The 24533-nt window shown below is 41.4% G+C and overlaps 1 protein-coding gene across 2 annotated transcripts in view; it reads left to right on the top strand.

Annotated features, from left to right (window-relative positions):
* Positions 1 to 24533, top strand: part of LOC147034583 (kin of IRRE-like protein 1) — a 319700-nt gene that overhangs the window by 213369 nt on the left and 81798 nt on the right. For both annotated transcript variants that reach the window (XM_085885676.1, XM_085885686.1), the window contains 3 exons: positions 4147 to 4297; positions 5344 to 5449; positions 8436 to 8584. In XM_085885676.1, coding sequence (XP_085741802.1) covers positions 4147 to 4297; positions 5344 to 5449; positions 8436 to 8584 — 406 coding nt within the window. The remainder of the gene's footprint in view (positions 1 to 4146; positions 4298 to 5343; positions 5450 to 8435; positions 8585 to 24533) is intronic.

The raw sequence follows: 24533 nt of genomic DNA, 5'->3' as shown, positions 1-24533 counted from the left end.
CCACTGTGCCACATGCCATTTCCTTGCTTTGGTTGTAAATAAATGCCTTGTGTGGAAATGTTCCCAGCTCGTTTTCGTGTTTTTCTCAATTGTTCCAGAACGGTTCGCACCCTAGCTTAGCCGGGACGTTATTCCCCAAAGACTCACTTTGTAGCCGATACGTACTTGGCAGTTCCACTTGGCTGCACCTGATCCAGTAGGTAAATCTGGTTCGCACAAGTAAGTATCGAGGGCACGTTCCCAGGTAAGGAGGTCACGTAACTCTTAGGTGAACGGTTTATGGACGGTGGACCCGAAGTCACTTTGTCGAGTTATTGACGTTCGTGGTGGAAAAATTAGCCACCCGCCACATCACGAAGTTATTCGTGTGCGACGGCCTGCGATTCCTAGAGTCCGGCGAATAACCCGAGGCAGTCCATCCCTCGTGGCCTCCTCGTGAGGCCCCGGGACCACAACTATAACTATATATTTATATATATATATATATATATATATATATATATATATATATATATATATATATATATATATATATATATATATATATATACGTGTGTGTGTGTGTGTGTGTGTGTGTGTGTGTGTGTGTGTGTGTGTGTGTGTGTGTGTGTGTGTGTGTGTGTGTGTGTGTGTGCGCGCGTGTGCGTGTGTGAATTTTGTCTGTCCATCGATGTAACCGTCCCCACTGGGTGGAACCCCATCATATTACATACCATTGGAATCCTCTTGGTAAATGGAGATGCGAGAAAACATTTTCAAACCTACATTACAACCCTACAGGGTTTGAAAATGTTTTCTTGGATCTCCATTTGCCAAGAGGATTCCAATGATTTCAAAGAGGGGGAAAACCCCAATTCTCTCTGAAAATGTATCTCGTATGGCACCACCCAGTGATAAGCAGTAATAAAAATCATTTTCTTGTCCATATCGCCAAGCTCACAATTCTTACACCAGACTCGAAATGTTGTGTATCCAGAGGCACTGCAATAGTCTTTATTGTGTAGTATTGCCTTCTTGTATTGTATTATTGTCTGTTTGGCTGTTATTTTACTTTAATTATTGTATGTGTTGTATTAATCATTTCATGATTACCCTCACCGAAGGAGAGGGTATTGCATCTGGGACTGTTTGGTTGTATGTGTGTTTTTTTATTTGTCCACTCAGAACTTTAGTGTTTTTCTCCGTAACCGCTTGTCAGATTGAGACAAAATTTTCAACTTTGGAGCGACTGCTCAAGTGGAATGTTTTAATGATAATTACGACACCATAGGTCAAGTGGAGTGGCAGCCATGTTGTAAAAATGGAGAAACTTTGGACCTCTGCATCTCTTAAACCACACAAAGGAAAAAATTGAAACTTGGCACATGGCATATACTCCTTATGAGAAATAAGTGTGATTTTTCATGGTGTCATAGGAACCTTTTCTATGACGTCATAATTGCACATGTAGAAAGATATCTCTGATCAGTATGAAAGTTTTTGAGGGTCATCTAAGGATAAAATTATCCACAGAAAAGTTTTGATGACGTCAAGTCACACTAGTGCATGCCCATACGTGCATGGCCGTACGTGCGTGGCGGTACGTGCAAAAAAAAAAATTCAAACCGTGTGCCAGAAACAACAACCACACAGGCCATTCCTTCGCTTTCACGTGCCCGTACGTGCGTGGCCTTACGTGCGTGGCCGTACGTGCAAAAAAAAAACATTTCAAACCACGTGCCAGAAACAACAACCACACAGGCCATTCCTTCACTCTCGCGAGCCCGTACATGCGTGGCCGTACGTGCGTGGCCATACCTGCAAAAAAAAATTACTTTCAAACCGCGTGTCAGAAACAACAACCACATAGGTCGTTCCTTCACTCTCGTAAATGACGACTGGATTGGGGAAATTGTGTTTATCTATAAATGCGCATAAAAAATCGAGAAATTATTAGAATACAGTAAGTCATCACTATCCGGAAGTCCCTACATAGTAACCCCTAATGGGCAACGCACTCTAACTTTGCCATAACTCGGGAACCACTTGTCCGATTAATTTCAAACCTTTTGAAAGGCAAACAAACAGAGATTGCTGGAATTATAGATGGATACAAGATAGATACTGTGGGTGCAAAATGCCAAGCAACGTGTCCTGTCATTGATAACTAAGGCGCCCTTTCCCCATCGGCCACGCCCACGCAACAACGTGTCTTGTCATTGGTTTGGTAAATAAATGGCCATAACTTGGGAACCACTTTTCCGATTAATATCAAACCTTAAATAGGTACATACTCAGGTGCCCAGCAATATACCTGGCAAGTTTCAATTAGATCGGACGAGTGGTTGTCGAGAAACATCGGTCACAGACAGACACACACACACACACATTGCTGGAATTAGAGATAGAAGATACAGCAGCCATATTGTTTTTTTTTTGTTTTTTTAAACCCATCAATAAACTTCTCTGAAGTGACTGATCATATTGAGGTGAAACTTTACAAGTGTGACCGCATATCCATGAGGAACAAAAGGTTCACACATATTTGCATCATCGGTCACAAGGTTTTGCAGCCATATTGAATTTACCCTAAAACCTATAAAAAATCTTCTTCTCCATAATGTCTGGACAGATCGAGGGGAATCTTCACAAAAATGTTCCCCAAGCCATGGGTGTACAAGTTTGTTTCTGGAATAATTGACATGCCACATGGTTTGGCAGCCATAGTAGATTGAAGGAAAATATTAAATAATGTTTTCTCCAGAACCGCTTAATAAATTGATGTGAAACTTCACAATTATGATCTAGTGGTCATGGGGAATACATTTTATAAACTACAACTTGATAAGAGGCATGGCCAGGCAGCCAGAAGTATTTAACTTTATTTGATGTGTTTTTTTATTTTTAAATAAGGCTCACTTTGCTGTGCTGGATGGGTTTGAGGGGAGAGGAGTGGCTGCTGAAATGTGAATCTTATTCAGATTCCTCCAGATGACTTCATCTTTGCTTTTTGCTTGTTTGGGTTCCTTCTGATTACTCCAATGCAGGGCTGTACATATTTGGTCTTCTATTTTATTTGAATTGAATTTATTTTAATCCCATTCTGAATTGAATTGAATAATAATAAATATCATGTGTCAGGGTCAGGTCTCCAATCAAAGTGGGGTTGCATCAAAGTGCGACGTCTTGGTACCCGGTTATCACTGCATTTATACAGCTGCAGTTCTAATTATGTCTCTTATTAATTATGTAACACACCAGTACACAAACACCACACAAAACACACCACACAATACTACACAAACACCACACAAAACAAGTCTTGGCGAGGGTCTGCAATCTCTGATTGCTCTTTTTCTTGCTATTTTAGTATTGCCTGCTAAATTATATGTGATTAATGACAAAGAATTATACATCGTACTTGGCTCTCTTTTTATAAACTCTAAATTCCTTCTGCACAAGGTGCACGTACTTCTGCTACCAATACTATGAGTTCCCTTACAATGAACATTAACACAGGAGGTATGATACATTTGGTACGGTACATCAGAACAGTAATGTCTGTTGTGTTGTGTTGTGCTCCCCAACTGGATCCGCCCTTATTGGAGACTGAAAAGGGTAGTTTCGCTTCAAATTCAGATAATTTATTGAAAATTCTTCTCAGAAACAGAATGCCAGATGCAGACCGAAATCATCATGAAACATGAGGACCATACCGTTTACTGAAATTGCGCTCTCCATGAACATACTACTTCAGGAAGGGGACTATGGCCCCTTCTCCTAATCCCTCATTTTCACCCTGCCTGTTGGGGAAATAACCATCAGTCCCCCACATGGTTATTTCTTTAAGTTGTTTAAGTTGTTAATATGTTGGTATGTGTTGTATCAAGGGTTTGAACGGCTAACCTCCTCGACTCGGAGCAGACGCTCTAACAATTGTGATACCGAAGCTGGTTGAATATCTTTGGCTTACTCGAGGCTTTCTTAATGCAAAAGAATTTTTTTTACTCCATTCTACACTCAGCTACCTTCACCCCCCTCCCCTCCCCAACCAAATGAATATATGCTATTGTCATGAATCGGGTAAAGTATTGTAAAGATATATCATTTCAGGCAGTTTCGAGAATTCTGTTCAATCACCGATGTTGCTTTTGTTTTTCTGCACAGTCGCTGTTGAATGACATGAAACGGGAGGATGCAGTCAGTATGCTGACCATCACGCCAAGCAGTGCGGACGTTGGTTGTACCTACACATGTCGTGTATCCAACAAAGCGCTACCTGAGGGCAAGCAGACATCCATTTCACTCAATGTGCAGCGTGGGTCCCACAAATTTCAGACTGCACTTTGCTATTTGTATCATGTGCATTCAATTTCATGTCATGAATTTCTACTATTTCACAAAATCTTTAAATTTCAACTGCACCTCATGCATAGCATTGGTTTACTTTAGCACTGTGAAGTCCATGTAGCAGGGAACTACCACAAAATAATGATAAACTTCGAACAATCTTCAGTCTTGCTGTGCGGTTTCCATGGCTGTGGATGTATGAGAGTCCTCATGCGCAGAGAAAACAAACGTTTTTTCATAGCAAGCATTGTGAGGCAATGCACAAATAGCTAAGAGTACAATATCAAAATAGCTTGAAATTTTAATGAAACAATCTCTTGAAATGCAGACAGACAATAACGCTATAACCCACCAATAGTTCACCCATATTTATATGCAGAAAAGCAGATGCATGCACCGAATGGGACAGGATTGGTATATTATTCTAAGGTTGTGAAACAAATCACTCACACGGTTCTTTATATTTTCAAATAAATATGTGTACGAGCCTTAATCATTCATGTTAGCATTAATGAAAATTTGTACATTATTTGCGAATTTCATGATTATTGCCTTGTTACTCATCGGTATGGAACATGCTCAAGGAATAATTTTGAGGCTGGAGAAAGCTACACAGCCAGGCCGTACGGCTTATCAAGATTCCTTTGAGAATGGGGAAGATCAACCAGTGGAGCAAATTCATTCCTTTCTCTGTTGAGGAGATTTACAGTACAGGCCGAGTAATGAGCCAAAGCAGATTCGCAACACACAATGGTGGGAAATTTGTGCGCTTTTTCCACTTGCCCTTTGTACTCATTGTAACTTACAGAAAGGCATTCAGGAATACATGGGTCGATGGCATAAACAAACTTCGGCCCAACTCACACTCAAGATATTGCCTTTGCCTGTACATGATTAAACACTGATCGATAATGAATGGTGGTGAAAAATGATGAACAGGTTTAAAAAAAAACTGCCTCCATTAACACCTTTGACCTGCCCTTCATGTTTGCCACCAATCCGCTGTGCATGCAGATCCTCCCAAGGTGCATATCTCTGTGAATCCCCAACCTGTTCAGGAAGGAGAGAGTGTCCGTTTTACTTGTTCTGCCACTGCAAACCCTGAGATCACGGCATACAGGTAGCTTACATACGTTAAAAAGTATCTTTGTCTCCTCAACCCGATACCCTTCTCCTCCCCCCCCTCCATCTTAACATTATTTTCACATTACTTCAATTATACTTCCCAGCCATGTTAGATTTTATTTTCTTAATTCAACTTGATAAAGTGACATTAAGTGAGCAAATCGGTGAATATAAAATGACTGACTGATCAATCTGTTATTTGTACAAGTAAGCATGTCTCTATTTCATTGATGGATGACGCTGTTCTCTAGCTACCTGCGTCCTGGTACTTGAGCCACTTACCAATGAATATGTATCAACTCTGCAGGTATAGAGACAAATGTGTGGTTATTTTATTCACTTTACTTTCCAGGAATGTGATTATTAAAATATATAAATTTAACAGTATTAAAACCTGGTGATAAACTCATGACTCGACTCAACGCAGCAATTGGGATGTTAAATCAAGAGGCTGTCTGTATCTGCTTTATCATCCTTGTATTTCACTATTATTTCACTATTATTTCACTCTGTCACACTCTGGATTTACATGGCTGTTAACAAAATGTCTTAAAATCAACAACCACCATGAACACAAATCATATAACTCTTTGTTTCAATATCTATGATTGATCAATTGTTGATCCAATCACTGTTGATAATTATGTATAGTCCTCTGAATACATTTGACTGCATTTCTGTCCAAGGTCAGAGTGCTCGTCAATATTAAAATGGGACTTATTGAAAAACTTGAAGTTAAAATTGCTGCACAGCCAGAATAATTGGAGTACGAGCCAATACAAGACTTTCAAATTGATGTATGAATACTAAATGAGTCCTTTTGGGCATGTGGTGTGTGTGTGTGTGTGTGTGTGTGTGTGTGTGTGTGTGTGTGTGTGTGTGTGTGTGTGTGTGTGTGTGTGTGTGTGTGTGTGTGTGTGTGTGTGTGTGTGTGTGTGTGTGTGTGTGTGTGTGTGTGTGTGTGTGTTTACATTGATTCAGTTCTGCTCGCCAGGCTCTTTCACCTGCCGTTGCTTTTGTGAAATCTGGAATTCAAATAATCTTTTAAACATAATGTTCACCATTAGAACACAATAGTGGCAATTTCAGGATGGTAAGACATAATTGTTGTGTTCTTGAATGCAAATTGGACGCGTGGATATATAGGAATATGGGATGGAGAGATGTCAGGTTCATAACAGTTACTGTTCATACATTTTAGCATCAGCAGTGAATATAACACTCAAACACTCACAAACATGCTTCAACCTTTAGCAACAGATGCAACAATTAAGTATAATTCCTCCTGTGGCCACGGAACCAAACAAACCATAAACTATATTTATAACTCGGTGTTGGTGCCTTTATCACCAGCCATGGACCTTCAGCTTGTGATTCCATGGGACTGACTCAATCTGTGAACTTTCCAACCCAGACTGGATTTGGTTATGACCAACTTTCCTGACAATGTCTCCTGCTCATCCTGTGCTCCAATTATTTCAGATGGGCAGGTAGCACCCTATTCCCTCTCTTCATACCTTGATAAAATCGCAAGCTGGTCTAACTCTTGGAATGTGTCTTTCAATCCAGACATATCTCTTTCTCTTTCTCTTTCTCTTTCTCTTTCTCTTTCTCTTTCTCTTTCTCTTTCTCTTTCTCTTTCTCTTTCTCTTTCTCTTTCTCTCTCTCTCTCTCTCTCTCTCTCTCTCTCTCTCTCTCTGTCTCTCTCTCTCTCTCTCTCTCTCTCTCTCTCTCTCTCTCTCTCTTCCTGAACAACTCTTTTGAAGATGTTATCACTCAATGTCTTGTTCTCACTATCAATGATGCTCTTTCTTGGGCAAACCACATTTCAAAGTTGGCCTCCAAAAGCCAGCCCTTGACTGTTCATTCTCTATCATGCAAAGTGTTTTCTTGGCACACCAGAACTCTTATCCACCAACAAGGCCTTTATCCACAGCATGATGGAGCACTGCTCTCCCCTCTGGGATGACACTCCTGCCTCATACCTTGCTCAGATTGACGCCGTGGAAACCAGAGCTTTCAAGATCATTATAATCCAACGTGATGAGGCTGAATCTATGGCCCTATCATTCTACCATCATAGACAGATCAGTGTTTCTCTTTCTTCCAGCGCTTGCACCCTCTGATCTTCTGTGTGTTGTCCCTCCCAGGTTTTTGCAGGGTGCATGCCATTCACCAACAACCCTCTTCTGGTGAAACACCCAAAATCCTGTTCCCCTTTTGTCCCACCTGTGGAGCCAACTTCCACATTCTCTTCAATCTTATTCTCCCTCCATATCTTCAAAACAGCTGTTTACAACAATCTCAGGTCATCCCCCATCCAAAGCCATGGTCTTTTTGACTCCCGTTAACTGCCAACCGCACCCCAAGCCTACCTTATCAAAATTTCCAGTTTTTCCTTCCAGAGAGTTTGCTTCTGTATCCATTTTGTCCACCCCCTGCATCCTCCCCTACCTCTCATTGTTACCAACATCCATTATTTCCCCATCTCCATCTATTTTGTCCCTCAGCCCTGCTGTTGGCGTTTCCCCCCATTCTCTTTCTACTGTTTCTTTTGTTCTGTTGAAGCCCAGTCCATTCTGTGTTCTTCCTCTTCCCCAAGCCTTGGCTTTGTATACTTAATTGGCAGACAAAAGCCATGAGTTTAACACCAACTTAGTGCTCAGCAAAGCGCATGTTCAAGGATGATGTGTACATTAAATGTAATGAATTGATTGGAGGAACGTAGACAAATCGGTGATGGGATCCCACCACATTGAGAAATTCGACTCAGATAAGAATGGCAAACAAGCCAACCCACTTGTTGATTGTTTCCTTCTGACTGCAGATCATCAGGTATTCTTTACGTAGCATTTACTCATCAAGAACATGAGTTGTTATTTCACGTATGATATAAGGAGCATTTTACTGAAAATGACTACATGGCTTGTTTATGAAATATCATTCACGTTTGAGCAGAGTCTCACGTTGATTTCCTACAGGTGGGCCAAGCATGGCTTGCTCATTGATGGAGTTACTGGAAGTGAGTACGAGACCACTGTAGACTATACTTACTTCACGGAGCCTGTGTCATGTGAGGTGCAGAATGCTGTTGGCAGCACAAACGTCAGCACACTGGTTGATGTTTACTGTAAGTGAACTGTCGGCCTGCATAATATATCGTTTTGAAAGTTCAGTTTAAGCAATATTACAACCTCTGATTCTGGCATGATGTTGCTGTTCAAAATTACATTATTGTCAAGTTTTTGTTTCACTGTTTACACAGAGACCATGACTCATGGAACAGTTAAACAGTGGAGTGCAAAAGGTCACTGCACCACCCATTGAGCCAGGAGGAACAGTCATACAGTGGGACAATCATAAACAACCAGGCAAAGGACAGACAGGCAGATGGGACACAAACAGACAAGTAGCCCAATTGTGTCAGTGGACGTGTTGTTGAGGAGCAATTGCAAACTGAGAAAGAAGATATGTGTATACAGAGGGGAAAAGTCAGAATATATAATATCGCAGGTATGTGTGGACGATGATGCACTTAATTTGACCTATTGTGATTTCTCATTTGTCGGTTATCCCAAATTTGTATCAACAAAGGCAATGGTCATAATAACCAATTGATGATGTTGGTTGCTCAGCAAAAAAAGCTTATGAACCCAGAATTCAAATTGTTCTATAGCTTCACTGCATTTTGGAAACACTGACCATTGCTTCAATCCAACCTGATTTGAATGCTTCAATCCACTCATATGAGTTTTACTAATCCACTCTGAGTCGAATAACCAAGAATGCAGACCCTTCAACTACACTGTACTACTGGCATCACTTAACCTTGCTTGCTTCAATCCATTACGATTTGAATGCTTCAATCCACTCAGATGAAAAAGGTATCTCAAACAATGTGAACTGGTAATGGTAAGTAATTTGGATTTACTGAACAAACTTCACTAACATTTTGTGCATCGACGTTCAGCTTAACTTCTGTCAAACTGAAGATGTCTATTTAAACTATACAGATTATTCGAAACACTTGTAAGATTTCAACTATTGGTGCAAAACTTTTTGGGCTGTTACTTGGGATTGAACAGAAATATAAGGATCAAACTTTTTAAGCATGATTTACATTTTCAATCTGTACTGATAATACCCCATTCAAACTAAAGTGTCAAATAAGGCTAATGTGGAATTTCCACGTTCAACTACACAGGTGTGTGGCCTTAAAATAATGTGCGAGATAAACCTCAAGGAAAGGGAGGAAAGCTTAGCAATAGTGTGCTCATCTCTGAGCTATACTAATTACCCTCGCCGGACGAGAGGTTATTGCATTTGGGTCTGTTTGGTTGTCTGTCTGATTGGTTCATTGTTTGGCTGTCTGTTTATTTGTCCGCACAAAACTTTCGTGTTTTTCACTGCAACCATTTGTCAGATTGACACCAAATTTTCACCATATGAGCAACAACACAAGTAGAATGTTTTATTGATAATTTTGACATCGTAGGTCACGTGGTCTGGCAGTCATGTTGGAAAAAAAGAAAAACTTTTGACCTCTATCTTCAAAATCACACCAAGGAAAACATTGAAACTTGGCACGTGGCAAGTACTCCTCATGGGGAATGTGATTTATATGACATCATAGGGGCCCTCGTTATGATGTCGTAATTGCATTTGTGGAATGCCACATCCGATCAGTATGAAAATTTTTGAGGGATAAATTGGTCCACAGAGAAAAAAATTGATGACATAATCGGTCACGTAGTTCAGCAGTTATATTACTTTTTTTAAATAAAAAAACTTCAAAAACCTACTCTGAAACGGCTGAACAGATCGAGGCGAAACCTTACCTGAAGGACTGCCTATCCATGAGAAACAAAACGTTCACAACTATGATGTCATCGGTCACATGGTTTGGCAGCAATATTGGCTTTATCCTAAAAACTATAAAAAAAATCTTCAGAACAACTGGACAGATCTAGGAGAAACTTGACACCTCAAATGTACCTCAAGCCTTGGGGATACCAGGGTATTCAAGAATAATTGATAGGTCACATGGTCTGGCACCCAAATTGGATTGAGCAAAAATCTTTTAAAAATCCTATCTTGAACTGCTTCACCGATCGACATGACACAACACAAGTATGATCTCGTAGTGATGGGGAATACATGTTTTAAACTTCAACCTGATCAGACACATGTTCTGGCAGCCATAATTATTTTTATTTTTTGATCTGTGTTCCTTTTGATATATATGTTTTTTTTTTAATAAGGCTCACTTGGCAGTGGCTGGATGGGTTTGAGGGTAGAGGAGTATCAGCTGAACCCCAAATCCTATCCAGATTGTTCCTAATGACTTCATCTTTGCTTTGTGCTTGTTTGGGTTCCTTCAGATGACTCCAATGCAGGACTGTACCTATTTGGTTTGAATTGAATTTATTTTATTCCCATTCTAAATTCAATTGAATAATCATAAACGTCAGGTGGCAGGGTCAAGTGTCCAATCAAAGCAGGGCATCTTGGTACCCGGTCATTGCTGCCAAGAGTTAGGAAGTGACAGTTCGAGTTATGTCTATTATTAATTCTGTAACACACCAGTACACAAACACCACACAAGATACACTGCACAAAACTACACAAACACCACACAAAACAAGTCCTGGTGAGGGTCTGCAATCTCTGATTGCTCTTTTTTTTGTTTGGGTTTCAAATCTGGTGTGGCAACTGCCTAAAACTGCCATTTCATCTAGTATCCACACATACATCCATTAGGACCATACTCTGTGCAGAGCGTTGGTACTGCCAAAACAGTCTCTATGGCTATTGGGCACAATCCTGGATGGGTCGCCACTCTAACACATGATACCAACAAGCTGGCACTCATTTTGCCAACCTCAGAAGGATGACAGGCAGAGTCAACCCTATCTGTTATTAATTCAACAGCTGAGTGGGATTTGAACTCAACATCCTCAGATCCCAGCCCCAAAACCCTAACCATTAAGCCAACACCAGGCATATACAGTATCACCAATACTAAATTTTGTGAATCGTAATGTTTATTGGAAAGGACATTAAGCCACCTATCCCATCTGCTTGCATTTGCTAACTTTGTTAAGTCACCAATTCGATGACACAGACCAGGTGATATTTTTCATAATGATTAATAGGCCTTATAGCTGGAAACACTTGGCCAAACATAATATTTCAGAATGAGTACAGTTTTTTTATCACTGACTCATCCGTGTGAATGGGCAATTAATTAAATTAATATAGTAAACACAAATACAATGTATCAAAAATGTGTTAGAAATTACTGGTTTACAAATTAAAAATCACGAGCTCAAATCAATTCAACCACGAGGTCCAACTGTTTAGTGATCCAATCCAAACCACTAGCTCATGATGCTGGTGAACCCAAAGCGAAATCATACATGCTTTAGGTATTTGTCCATTATTTGTGAATGTCCTTGTAATTCCATTGAAGTATGTTTATGAATACTGTTTTGTTATTATTACTTTTATATGATATAAGGCTCGTAGTAGAGCTCACACACACACACACACACACACACACACACACGAACATACATGACATAACACATTTTCAAACATAACACATAACAGTTAGACAAGACAAACACAGCCAATGAGCTTGGGGGAAGTGCCGTCACTTCCCAGGCACTCTGGGTACCAGTGGTGTCACAATAATGGCACTGCTTTTCTCACCGCACTCAGCAGGGCATTTCTAAAGGACGAATTCCTTCCTCTTCATGGATGCCAACCTATGGGGTTGTATTTGTCATGTAAATGATTTATTTGCAAGCTTCCCAAAGAGCCTGAGATGAATGTGAAAAAAATATTTTCAAAGTTATATTTTTAACCAAGTGTTTATTTTGCCATCATGGGTGAATTTATATTTCAGCTTAACCATATTTTACAGGTAAGGTGATTTCTTGCTTAATACAGCATGAAATCAAAATAGTTACTGGAATATATTTTTGGAAACTATGGCCATTATGACGATAAGCATTGACTTTAGGGCTATGCTATTATTTGATGTGGCATTGAGTGTTTTACTGGTGAAAGAGCTGAAATTTAATGTTCACTCCAATGAAATAATAGTTATCGATAAATTTGTTCCCATTATCGACAAATTATCGACATTATCGATAAATGTTCCCATTATCGACAAAAAAAAAATTGAAAAACAATGAAACATTTAATAGTTGTGCAATATTGAATGATCAATATCAAACTTCCAGATTCAACTCTAGCACCTTCTTTTGTGATCAATATAATAACCATCTTTAATACACAATCTCTCTGATTATTTTGTTGAGAAAATTTGTTGCCCTTATTTTCCCACTGAAGCAGATCATCTCTATTTCCTTAAAAGATTAGTTCTCTGCTTCAAATCAAACTTACAAACAACCTTGTGAAGATATTGTAAATGTGGAGTGTAGAAACTTACTCTCACAATTATTATAATGGTCTATGGCATCCATGCTATAGTCTCCAAACTAAAAGGATTTTATGATTCCGCTTTTAAGTGATAGCTGTGACACATTGACAAAACATGCATCTTAAAGATCCTTTACACTCTGTAAATAATTCATGTTGTGCCACGAGTTTTGAAAACCTTTTCGGCTCTTCTGTCAACTTTTTTCAGTGAATGGATAAGTGAATGAATACCAAACACCTTTAGAAATCATTGCCCCTCTTCTCTGATTCAGCCAAGACTGAATTATTGTGAGACAGCAAGAGCCACGCTGACCTTGTCTCGCAATACAGGATGAAATGTTTTGTCGTCAAATAATAGATGAAAGAAAATGCCTCGTCTTTGCCCATTGTGTTATTTTTCATTTTGTTTCGCAAATATCTCTATTTACTTTTCTTCTGTTCTCTATTGATGAGCAAACGGTGCAAGTTAAATTCACCAGCCTCTCATTTTTGATGATCAACTCAACAAGATAATGTTACAATTCCAATCATCCTTTACATCCGAGCTATTGTCAAAGTAGCGGTGAGAACATTCATTGGGACCTGAACATTTTATTTGTCACAATAAATGAAGATCAGTCAATTTGTGCTCGGCCATCGAGGCTTTGCTGAATGGATTAAACTAAGAATACATTGAAACCTGTATTGCTAAATTTCTAAAATTCACACCATAGCATGGGAGGATCAGCAGAACAATACAGAGATCATAGGAGTTATATGATTGTTGTAAAAAGTTAATTTCTCTCGTGGTAACTTAACAAAATCAACAAATATACTACCACTCATTATTTGGTTTATATATTTTTGTTAAAAGCTACAATTGATTCTAAAAAGCAATATCACCCATGGCAAGGATATTCGAGGAAAGAAAAAATTTCCCAGGAGCTTTCTTCGTTAAAAATATACTATAACAGAAAATGATTTTTTAAACTTTATTTTCCACCTATTTTCCACTTTGTGTATTTGCCCTTGGGGAGTCATGTAAAGGAGGATTGAAAGAGCATATTGCTGCAACAGCAGGAACATTTTCTGATAATGTTGAATGCTTTGATCCACTCCGATCTGAATGATTCAATCCAGCATTGGACTTTGTTCCGTAAGGCCCCTGTTCACCAAACTGTGTGCCAGAGTAAAAGCCAAGGTGCAAAGAGAAACGCTTTATACATGACCATGAGACCATAATCCTTGATGCTCTCCCATCTCTGGCTCGATGGGATGGCCGTCACACCTCAATTTTCACCAGGTTCTTTGTGTCACACATGATTACTGCTCTCAAAAAACACTTCCCCTTGGACAATGTGCCGAAAAAAAAAGATGGGAGCTAATCATTGGATAACCTTCATAAACTTTTCAACTGTACCATGGAAACAATTTTCTACCGTGCCAAAACTATATTGTTTATGTGTTTCTCAATACATTTTTAGAATTACTGTTAATGAGGACTATTTATTAGCCTGTGCATTCAAAGTATTTGTTTTGCAATAACAGGAAAAAGACAGCAATATAGTTTAGGTTAAGCACACAATTCAACATAACACTACACACAATATAATTAATAGATCTGTTGAATTCTGTATGGATTTTGTTTATATTTTGGAACCAGGAATAACTTGACTTTTACTTCGGATTTTTTTATTAGGTTATTTCTCCGAAATAAGCTCATCGAGCAGGTATAATAAGCTCTGTCCATCCGGCCGTCCATATGTAATGATGTACGTCTGTTAACATTTGAGTAAACTAAAGCATATTCTCACAAACTACCTGACTGATATGGACCAAATTTGGTATGATGAATCAGGAGTGTAAGGTCTCATGGAGGTGTGTTCCCCATCTGTATCCACCAATTTTAAATGGGTGAAAGGGGGGTTTTGCCCCAAAAATTGGTATTTCATTCAAAAATCTTCTCAGAAACCAACAACCGGACCCAGACCAAACTGGCCATGTGGCATCGTGACCGTGCCCTAACCTTAAGTTGAGCTTCCCATGGCCATATCTCCCCTAGAAAGGGAACCAAGGCCTCCTTCCCATAATCCCTCATATTCCCTAAAACATATTTTCCTCACAAACTACATGAACGACATGGACCAAATTTGGTATGATACATCATAACAGGAAGACCTCATGGGGTTGTGCTACCCATCTGGATCCGTTCCTGATAAGAGGCTGAAAAGGAGCGTTTCGCCTCAAATTCAGGTAATTTATTTTTTTTAACATTTTCAAACACTAACGGCCAGTTGCAGACCAATCTCTTCATTAAATATAAGGAACATGCCATTAACTTTAGTTGTGCTCCTCATGACCATACATACCACTTCATGAAGGGGGGCCACGGCCCCTTCCCCCTAATCCCTCATTTTCACACTGCCTGTTGGGGAAATACAATCAATCCCCCATGGGGATTTTTTATATAAACTTACAACGATAATTTTCAATATTGTAAAATTCCAACATTTAATACCTGAACGCAAATAAACTGTCATTAATTTAACTTTTAGAATTCAGGTAAAATACCTCTGGAAGAACCCTACAATAACTTGCCCACAATAGCTTGTAATAAAGATACAATATAGCCCAATAAAGTGCAGAAGTAGTTATTTGTGAAAATATTTTGACCAACACAACACACTCTCTGACTTAATCATGACCCTAAGATCTTCACGAAATGCATCATCTATCCAGATCGAAGGATAAATGTCACTGGTAAAGAAGAACTTCAAGAAACAGGTCATCAATCCAGCACAAAGGATCAATGGCACCAGTGGAAGTACTTCAAGAAACAGGTCATCAATCCAGAACAAAGGATCAATAGCACTGGTGGAAAACTTGATAGAATAATAAAAGTGAACACTCATTTTGCCCCCAAAGGTAGAATTAAAGAAAAGAAGGCAGGAAAAATAATGTCACTTGTCAAAGTCCTGTGCACCTGACTTTTACAAAACTACTGACTTCCCCTTTCAAAAATGTTTTAACATGGTGTGAAATAATTAATCAAAAGGTCTGTGGCCTACTTCATAAAAAAGGAGGTGTTTCTGCAAAATTGAATAATTAACCGGTTAAAATGCGTTATTTGGATGCTTACAATCAAGAACTGAAAGAGCTCCCAACTGAAAGTTTGGTTTGTGATGTGGGAGAACGATTTTAAATCCTACATATATATGCTGTGTGTGTGTGTGTGTGTGTGTGTGTGTGTGTGTGTGTGTGTGTGTGTGTGTGTGCGTGTGCGTGTGCGTGTGCGTGTGCGTGTGCGTGTGCGTGTGCGTGTGCGTGTGCGTGTGCGTGTGTGTTAATGTTGACATTGTTGAATTACACTGATATGTCCCATGTTTTTATCCTCCGTGTAATTTATGTACAAGCTCCATTGTCATCCTTAGATTAATTTGAAAATTAAAGACAACCACATTTTCTAAACAAGAATGTTTTTACAGGTGTTTGAAATTTTTTTCTTGCATTAAATTAAAAAAAAAAAACAATACATAACTCGGAACAGTGAAAAAATGCCTTCCAAAGGTCAGAAGAAAGAAAGACTGACTTGGGAAAGATTTTTTTTGTGACTATTTCACAACATATTTCATGGTCATGAAGTGGTGAACAAATTTAAAATGTGGAACAATCTCATGAAGATGATTTGCAGTTTAGATCTACACAACTCAGTTTGTCAGAAAGCTTGTTATCTTGCCTGACCATCATCCTATCTTCATGGATTACCTTTATCTGACCATAGCAAATATTTTTGAGATCTTCGTGTTGTGTCTTACATGCCATCTTAACCAAATATTTGGTTTTGACAAAAACTAGTACAGAAATCTTTTTTGGACCAAATAAACAAAACTCTGTGACCGAACTATCATTTTTATTTATACTCTAGACGATCCGTGAACCCGTTGGGTTCCCGTTGTGACAGCGGTTGATAAAAAAAACATCATTTCAAAAAAAACGAAACAAAAAGATAGCTCCAGCAAACTATACCACTGAGGTTGTTTGCATTGATCAAATTCTCCCAAAGAGTACTTGCCTGAGTCGGGAATTGATTTTTTTATAATTTTTTCATGCCCAATTTGAACGAAACTTGATACTGCACACCGCAGTAGAATTCTGAATGAGGTGCTGTATTTCGTATACCGTGTACCGTTTTGGCTGTATTTTGGGAGCATACATACATACATACATACATACATACATACATACATACATACATACATACATACATATATACATATACAAGATGAGAGTTTTAGTAATATATAGAAAGATGTGATGGCATGTGAAGGCCATTTATACAAGTGTTGTCTGAATCTATTTGATGATGTTCTTCTTTTGTACCATGAGATTGTTATGGATGTTTCACAGATGATGTAGACCTCTGTTAAAACAATTTCAACCTCATATTGATGGCCCCAAGATATATCTACCTCATATTATTTTGCATTGGAACACTGAAACATAAGTATCATATTCCTCTTTGCCTCATGTCAAACATAAGATAGGTTAGAAAGAAGTGAGACACAGCAATGACAACAACAGCAACAAAAGCATTTTACAACCATCCCCCCCCCCTCCTTTATCAGGGGGTTGGCAAATGATGGCATTTCTCCACATATATCTAGCAATTTTTTGTGCACAAAGTCAAGGCTCATGGAAGAGCTGGAACACTGAATGATCAGGATACAACAGAACAAAAGGAACAGTAGAGAGAGGGGGAAACACCAAAAAACAGGGTTGAATGACAAAATAGTCAGAGTTGAACATGTAATAGGTGTGGGTAACAATGAGGCATGGGGAGGATGCATGGGATGGACAAGATGGATACAGAAGCAAATACTCTGGAAGGAAAAACTGGAAATTTGGGAGGAGGTGTGCTTGGGGGTAGAGGAGGGGGTGGGTTAACAGGGGTAGAAAAGATGATGGTTTTGGATTGGGGATGATCTGAGATGGTGGTGAACAGCTGGCTTGTGCATCTGGAGGGAAGAATGAGATTGAAGAGAATGTGGAGGTTGGTTCCACAGGTGGGGAAAAAGGAGGAACGAATGAGTGGAGATAAGCAGTGATTCTGGATTTCGGTAGTTTCATTAGAAAGGGTTACTGGTGGACCATGTGAGCCCTGCAGATACCTGGGGGATGGGGGGAGACAAAGCATGGGAAGAGCAGAGGGTGCAAGACCAGAAAGGAGGTGGCAGAATATAGGGAAACCACCGACCTGTCAGTGATGGGAAAGTTATAGGCCCATGTAATCAGCTTCACTGCAGGATATTCTGATGATCTTAAAGGTCTTCGTTTCTTCAGAATGTTTCATACAAATACAAAAATTTCATATTTATCTTGACATGTTTAATCCATGTCTTTTTCAGACATTCTCTTGGCTTTCTCCTTCTACCACCAACTTTATCACTTTCTTTACAGCTTCATTTTTTTTGGCATTTTTTGCACATGACAATGCCAACCATGTTTTCTCTCCCGAAGATATTCTGCACTTGTATCAATTTCAAATGTCTTCCTAATTTCTAAGCTTGGAAATTCTTTATTTCAGAGACAATCAATCCAGCCATTGTATCATTCACCTCTCTGTTCTTTCCATTATTTTTCCATCTTCGATCCGCATTGCCCACATTTTGCTTCCATCCATCATTTCTGGTCTGATCTAGGCTGAATTAACTAATTTTCACAGATAATAGAATGTTTCTGTGCTTCATGATACTACCTAGTAGTCCCCACATATTTCAGGATGACTTTATTCTTTATGTAATGGATAATTCTGCTCCAAAGTGAGGATGCATTCCCTTAATTGTAAATCCCCCCCAAGCACACTGAAAAATATCTCCCTTAATTTATTTTCTAATTATGCCATTGTAGTTGAATTTGTAATGTATGAGGACACGAGACTGAATCAACATAATATAAATGCTGTTTGCAAGTAGACTTAATGCACACATTACAATTAAACAAGATTATCATGAAATAAACTCAAGTTCGTTCGAGTAAGTCAATTTGACATTTTACCCCATGAGCATTCTGTACAAAATTGAAAGAGGCAGAAAGCAACAACAAAATTATATTTGCTCTCGTGATCTCATTCACAAAGTGTCTTTATTTACTGAGATCTTAACTTTCTTGTTGCCAGACCCATATGCTTCATCTTCATGCCATTATATTGCAACAAAGGTTGGCACAGGTCAAGAAAAACACCAGTCTTTTGTTTCGATCTCAACACAAGATAAAACAATCCTCAATATAGTGTTTTAAATGACATATAAGAGTCATCGACAAACTTTAAAATCTAAGCAGCACATATTTTGTGGGAGGACAATACATCCATGGCCGATTGTTAAAAGACGAAGGTGGTTCTGCGAGATTGAATAATTAATCTTACTATATTAAATAAGGCAATTGTATGTATGTATCCATGCATGCAATTGTCTGGTGTTGGCTTGGTGGTCCAGGTGGTTGGCGGTCCTGAGTTCAAGCCCCTGTTGACTGTTGAAGTAACATCAGGTGGGGTTGACTCAGCCTGTCATCCTTCTGAGGTCGGTGAAATGAGTACCCATGCACTGGGGTAATAACCATTTGGGGTAACCTGCATCAGAGTGGTGACCTGTCCAGGACTGTACTCAGGTCAGGTCAGGTATGGGAGCATGTGCCAGAACAGCACGTCGCTGCGTCCACTTTCCGCCGGTATTCCAGGGGCCTCCATCTGGCCATCCCCCAGGCAGATGCCAGGCCCATCCCCATCTCCTTGAGATGATGGTCAACCTGTTGCAACCATGAGGCACGTGGTCGACCCACTGGCCTCCTCCACTCATGAGACTCCCTCGCTGAGAGAATCTGGTGAGCAGGATCAGAGTCAGGAAAACGAGCCACATGTCCATACAGCCGCAACTGACGCTCACGGACTATGCAGGTAACAAATCTCATCCGAGTCTCTCTCAGCAACCGCTCGTTGGACACAAAATCCGACCAGCGATAGCCAAGGATTCTCCGAAGAGACCTGGTACCAAAGGAATTAAGTCTCCGTCTCAGATCCTTGGTCAGAGTCCAAGTCTCGCACCCATAGAGCAAGACTGGAAGTACCAAGGACCTGAAGACTCGGACTTTCGTCCTCCCGCACAGGTACCGGCAGCGCCACACCCCATGATCCAGTGAATCCATGACTCCCCAGGCCCGACCCAGACGTCTATTGACCTCTGACTCGCAGCCAGCAGAGACATGAATATCACTGCCAAGGTAAGTGAATCTCTCCACGACCTCAACATCCTCACCACAAACAGACACAGACAGGACAGCAGCATCCAAGATGTCACCGCAAGCCTGGATCTTAGTTTTGACCCAAGAAACCCGTAATCCCAACGGCTCCGACTCCTCATTCAGCACCTCGAGGGCCCCCAAGAGGATGTCTACAGTCTCCGCAAAGATGACTGCATCATCTGCAAAGTCAAGGTCCGAGATCTTGACATTCCCAAATGACGCACCGCAACTTGATCTCTCCGACATCATCCCTAGAATTCAGTCCATACAAGTGCTGAAAAGTGTGGGGGCAAGTACACATCCCTGACGAACTCCAGTAACAACTGGAAATAAGTCAGAGATGGTACCACCACACTTCACAGCACTCTCAGTACCAGAGTAGAGTTCAGACATCAGATCGATCAGTTTTGGTGGCACCACACGAAGACCAAGAATCCTCCAGAGGGCATCCCAATTCACTGAATCGAACGCTTTACAGAGATCAACATAGGCTGCAAGCAGCCCCTGCCGAAACTCTCGTCTGCATTCGGTGAGGACACAAAGTGCAAGGATACGGTCAATCGTTGACCTCTTTGGTGTAAAGCCTGACTGCTCTGGACGCTGGTGCTCAAGCAGATGGTGGCGAACCCTATCGAGAATTATCCGAGCAAAGACCTTGCCCGGCACTGAGAGCAGCGTCACCCCTTGGTAGTTGTTGCAGTCTTGGCGATCACCCTTCCCTTTCCAGAGAGGGACAACAAGGCCCCTATTCCAGTCAGTTGGGATGATGCCTGTGTTCCAGGCAGAGCACAAAACTGCATGCAACGACACGAGTGCAGCATTTCCACCAGCCTTGAGAAGTTCGGCATGGATGCCACAGATCCCTGGAGCTTTGCCCCATTTCAACTGGTTCACCGCAGTCCGTGTTTCCACAAGCGTAGGTGGACCACAGTTGATTTGAGGGTCAGCAACAGGGATTGTAACACCCTTGACGTCCAACTCGACAGTTGGGGGATCAGCCTGGTACAATCGCTCAAAGTAACCAGCCCAGCGGGCCTTCACTTCAGACTCCTCTGTCAAGAGCCTTCCACTCTCTGCTCTAACTGTAGTGCTCCGAGGGATGGGCTTGGATGAACGTAATGCGCGAATTCCCCTGTAAGCGGGATGAGAATCACCTGTCCACAGGTGATGCTCTACCCCCTCACAGATTCCTCGCACATAGGCCTCCTTCTCCACCCTCAGTGCACGTACAGTTTTACGCCTCAGCTCCCTGAACAGCTCAGCTCTGCCATTCAGCCTGGCCCTGCGACTCTGGTCAATGGTATCCAGTGTCCCTTGAGAGACAAAATTCTTCTTTGCCCTGCGGTGAGCTCCAAGGCATCCACCGGCAACATCAAGGACGGTGGTCTTGAAGGCGCTCCACAACTCTTCAGGACCCCCCAAAGCACCCAGACCCCCCCATGTGTCCACTCAGCCTGTTCGCAAACTCCTCAGCTACTCTCTCATCCCTGAGCTTGGCAACATCCAGCCTCGGCTGGGATGGTACCATTCTCCAGGATTTAAGGTGCAGCTTTAGAGTTGCTACAACAAGCCTGTGGTCAGTATTGAGGAACTGAGCACTCCGGTAGACCCTGCAGTTCTGGATCATCCTCCAACGACCGTCAATGAGGACATGGTCAATCTCCTTTGCCACACCGCCAGCGTTGGAATACCAAGTCCAGCGATGAGCTTGTGGGCGCTGAAACCATGAACCAGCCACCCTAAGTCCATGACTTCTTGCAAAGTCAAGGAACTTAGTGCCATTCTGGTTCATAGTTCCTGACCCATGGGGACCAACACACACCTCATAACCATCCCTATCAGTTCCAGTTGATGCATTGAAATCCCCCAAGACTAGAAGTGTATCTCGTCTGGGGCACTCAACAACCACAGACTCGAGTGTGGCGTAGAATGCATCCTTCACGGTGAGATCACTCGCCTCAGTCGGAGCATAAACAGAGACCAGGGAAATGACACTTAAGGAGTGACGAATCCTTAATCTCATAATACGCTCGTTGACTGGTGTTACCTCAATTATCATTGGGGTCAGCTTATTGGACACAGCTACAGCAACTCCTTGGGTATGGTAACCATCAGAGCGACCAGACCAATAGTAGGTGTAACCACCCAGCATTATCTCGCCGCAATCCGGTCTCCGAACCTCAGAGAGAGCTGCAATCCCGATGTCCAAACGCTTGAGCTCAGATGATAACAGAGACAGGTGATCATCCTCTCTTAGGGATAGGACATTCCAGGCACCCACCCGAAGGGACCGCCTCAGGTTAACCAAAGGAGACCGCCGTCTGGTGGACGACACCTCAGCACCACTCCGACACACTCTCCCGCAATCTGACCCAGGGATGTTACCCCGTGGTTTCCCTCCTGTACTCCCTGCCAATGAAACTTCCTCGGCAGCCCAATATGCCTTCTTCTTCTTCCTCTTCCTCTTCCTCTCCTCTTCCTCTACTTCTTTTTCTTCTTCTTTTTGCATATGGCAGCTTGGCTGCTGGGTAGCTATCATTTTGTTGGGGTGCAACTATGCTGCTGATGCTGTGCCCCTATAGCAGTACACTGGTGCTCATTTCACAAACCTCAGAAGGTTGACAGGCGAAGTCAACCCCATCTGGTGTTAATTGAGCAGCCAACAGGGCTCAAACTCGAACCTGAAGATCCCAAGCCAGCCATCCTAACCACAAAACTAACACCAGGCTGCCCCATGTGCCTTTATGGCATGAAAGGAATGGTATTATGTATGTTTGTATGCATGTATGTATACCTGAAAATCATCCAAAAATAGACCGTATACTTTGTATTAATGTTTTGTATTAATATGTACTTTGTACTTTGTATTAATAATTTGAAAAGGCATATGACGAGCTGTATGAGAAGTTGGATACAAAAGAAGGGGAAAAGGATTTATACCGATTGGCAAGACAGAAGGACCGAGCTGGGAAGGATGTGCTGCAGGTTAGGGTGATAAAGGACGCAAATGGGAATGTGCTGACGAGCGAGGAGAGTGTGTTGAGAATGTGGATGGAGTACTTTTAGGAGCTGATGAACGAAGAAAATGAGAGAGAGAGAAGGTTGGAAGAGGTGGAGATAGTGAATCTGGAAGTGGGGTGGATCAGTAAGGATGAAGTGAGGACTGCTATGAAGAAGATGAAAAGTGGAAAGGCGGTTGGCCCAGATGGTATACCAGTGGAGGCATGGATGTGCTTAGGAGAGATGGCAGTGGGGTTGTTAACCAGATTGTTTAATAAAGTCTTGGAAAGTGAGAGGATGCTGGAGGAGTGGAGATTAAGTGTACTGGTTCCGATTTTCAAGAATAAGGGTGATGTGCAGAGCTGTGGAAATTACAGAGGGATAAAGTTGTTAAGCCACACCATGAAGTTGTGGGAAAGAGTAGTGGAAGCTCGGTTGAGAGGAGAGGTGACGATCTGTGAGCAGCAATATGGGTTTATGCCAGGAAAGAGCACCACTGATGTGATGTTTGCTTTGAGAGTGTTGATGGAGAAGTATAGGGAAGGCCAGAAAGAGCTACATTGTGTGTTTGTGGATTTAGAGAAAGCTTATGATAGGGTGCCAAGAGAGGAGTTGTGGTATTGTATGAGGAAGTCGGGAGTGGTGGAGAAGTATGTGAGGATCGTGCAGGATATGTATGAGGACAGTGTAACAGCGGTGAGGTGTGCGGTAGGAATGACGGACAGGTTTAAGGTTAAAGTGGGATTGCACCAAGGATCGACTCTGAGCCCTTTCCTGTTTGCAATGGTGATGGACAGGTTGATGGACGAGATCAGACTGGAGTCTCCATGGACTATGATGTTCGCGGATGACATCATGATCTGTAGGGAGAGTAGGGAGCAGGCTGAATCGAGCCTTGAGAGGTGGAGGTACGCACTGGAGAGAAGGGGAATGATAGTCAGTAGGAGTAAGACGGAGTACATGTGCGTAAATGAGAGGGAGGGTGGTGGTATGGTGCAGTTGCAAGGAGTTGAGGTGGGGAAGGTGGATTGGTTTAAATACTTGGGATCAACTGTCCAAAGTAACGGAGAGTGTGGGAGAGAAGTGAAAAAGAGAGTGCAGGCAGGATGGAGTGGGTGGAGAAGAGTTGTAGGAGTGATTTATGACAGAAGGGTAGCTGCAAGAGTGAAGGGGAAAGTATACAAGACGGTAGTGAGACCAGCTATGTTGTATGGTTTGGAGGCGGTGGCGCTAACAAAAAGACAGGAAGCAGAGCTGGAGGTGGCAGAGTTAAAGATGCTGCGATTCTCGTTGGGAGTGACGAGGATGGACAGGATAAGGAATGAGTATATTAAAGGAACAGTGCAGGTAGGACG

The sequence above is a fragment of the Eptatretus burgeri genome, chromosome 1, assembly GCF_056783735.1.
Source record: "Eptatretus burgeri isolate ZD-2024b chromosome 1, Ebu_testis_v1, whole genome shotgun sequence".
NCBI lineage: Eukaryota > Metazoa > Chordata > Myxini > Myxiniformes > Myxinidae > Eptatretus > Eptatretus burgeri.
Note: the sequence above shows the minus strand (reverse complement) of the source record. Positions and strands in the feature narration are given on the sequence as shown.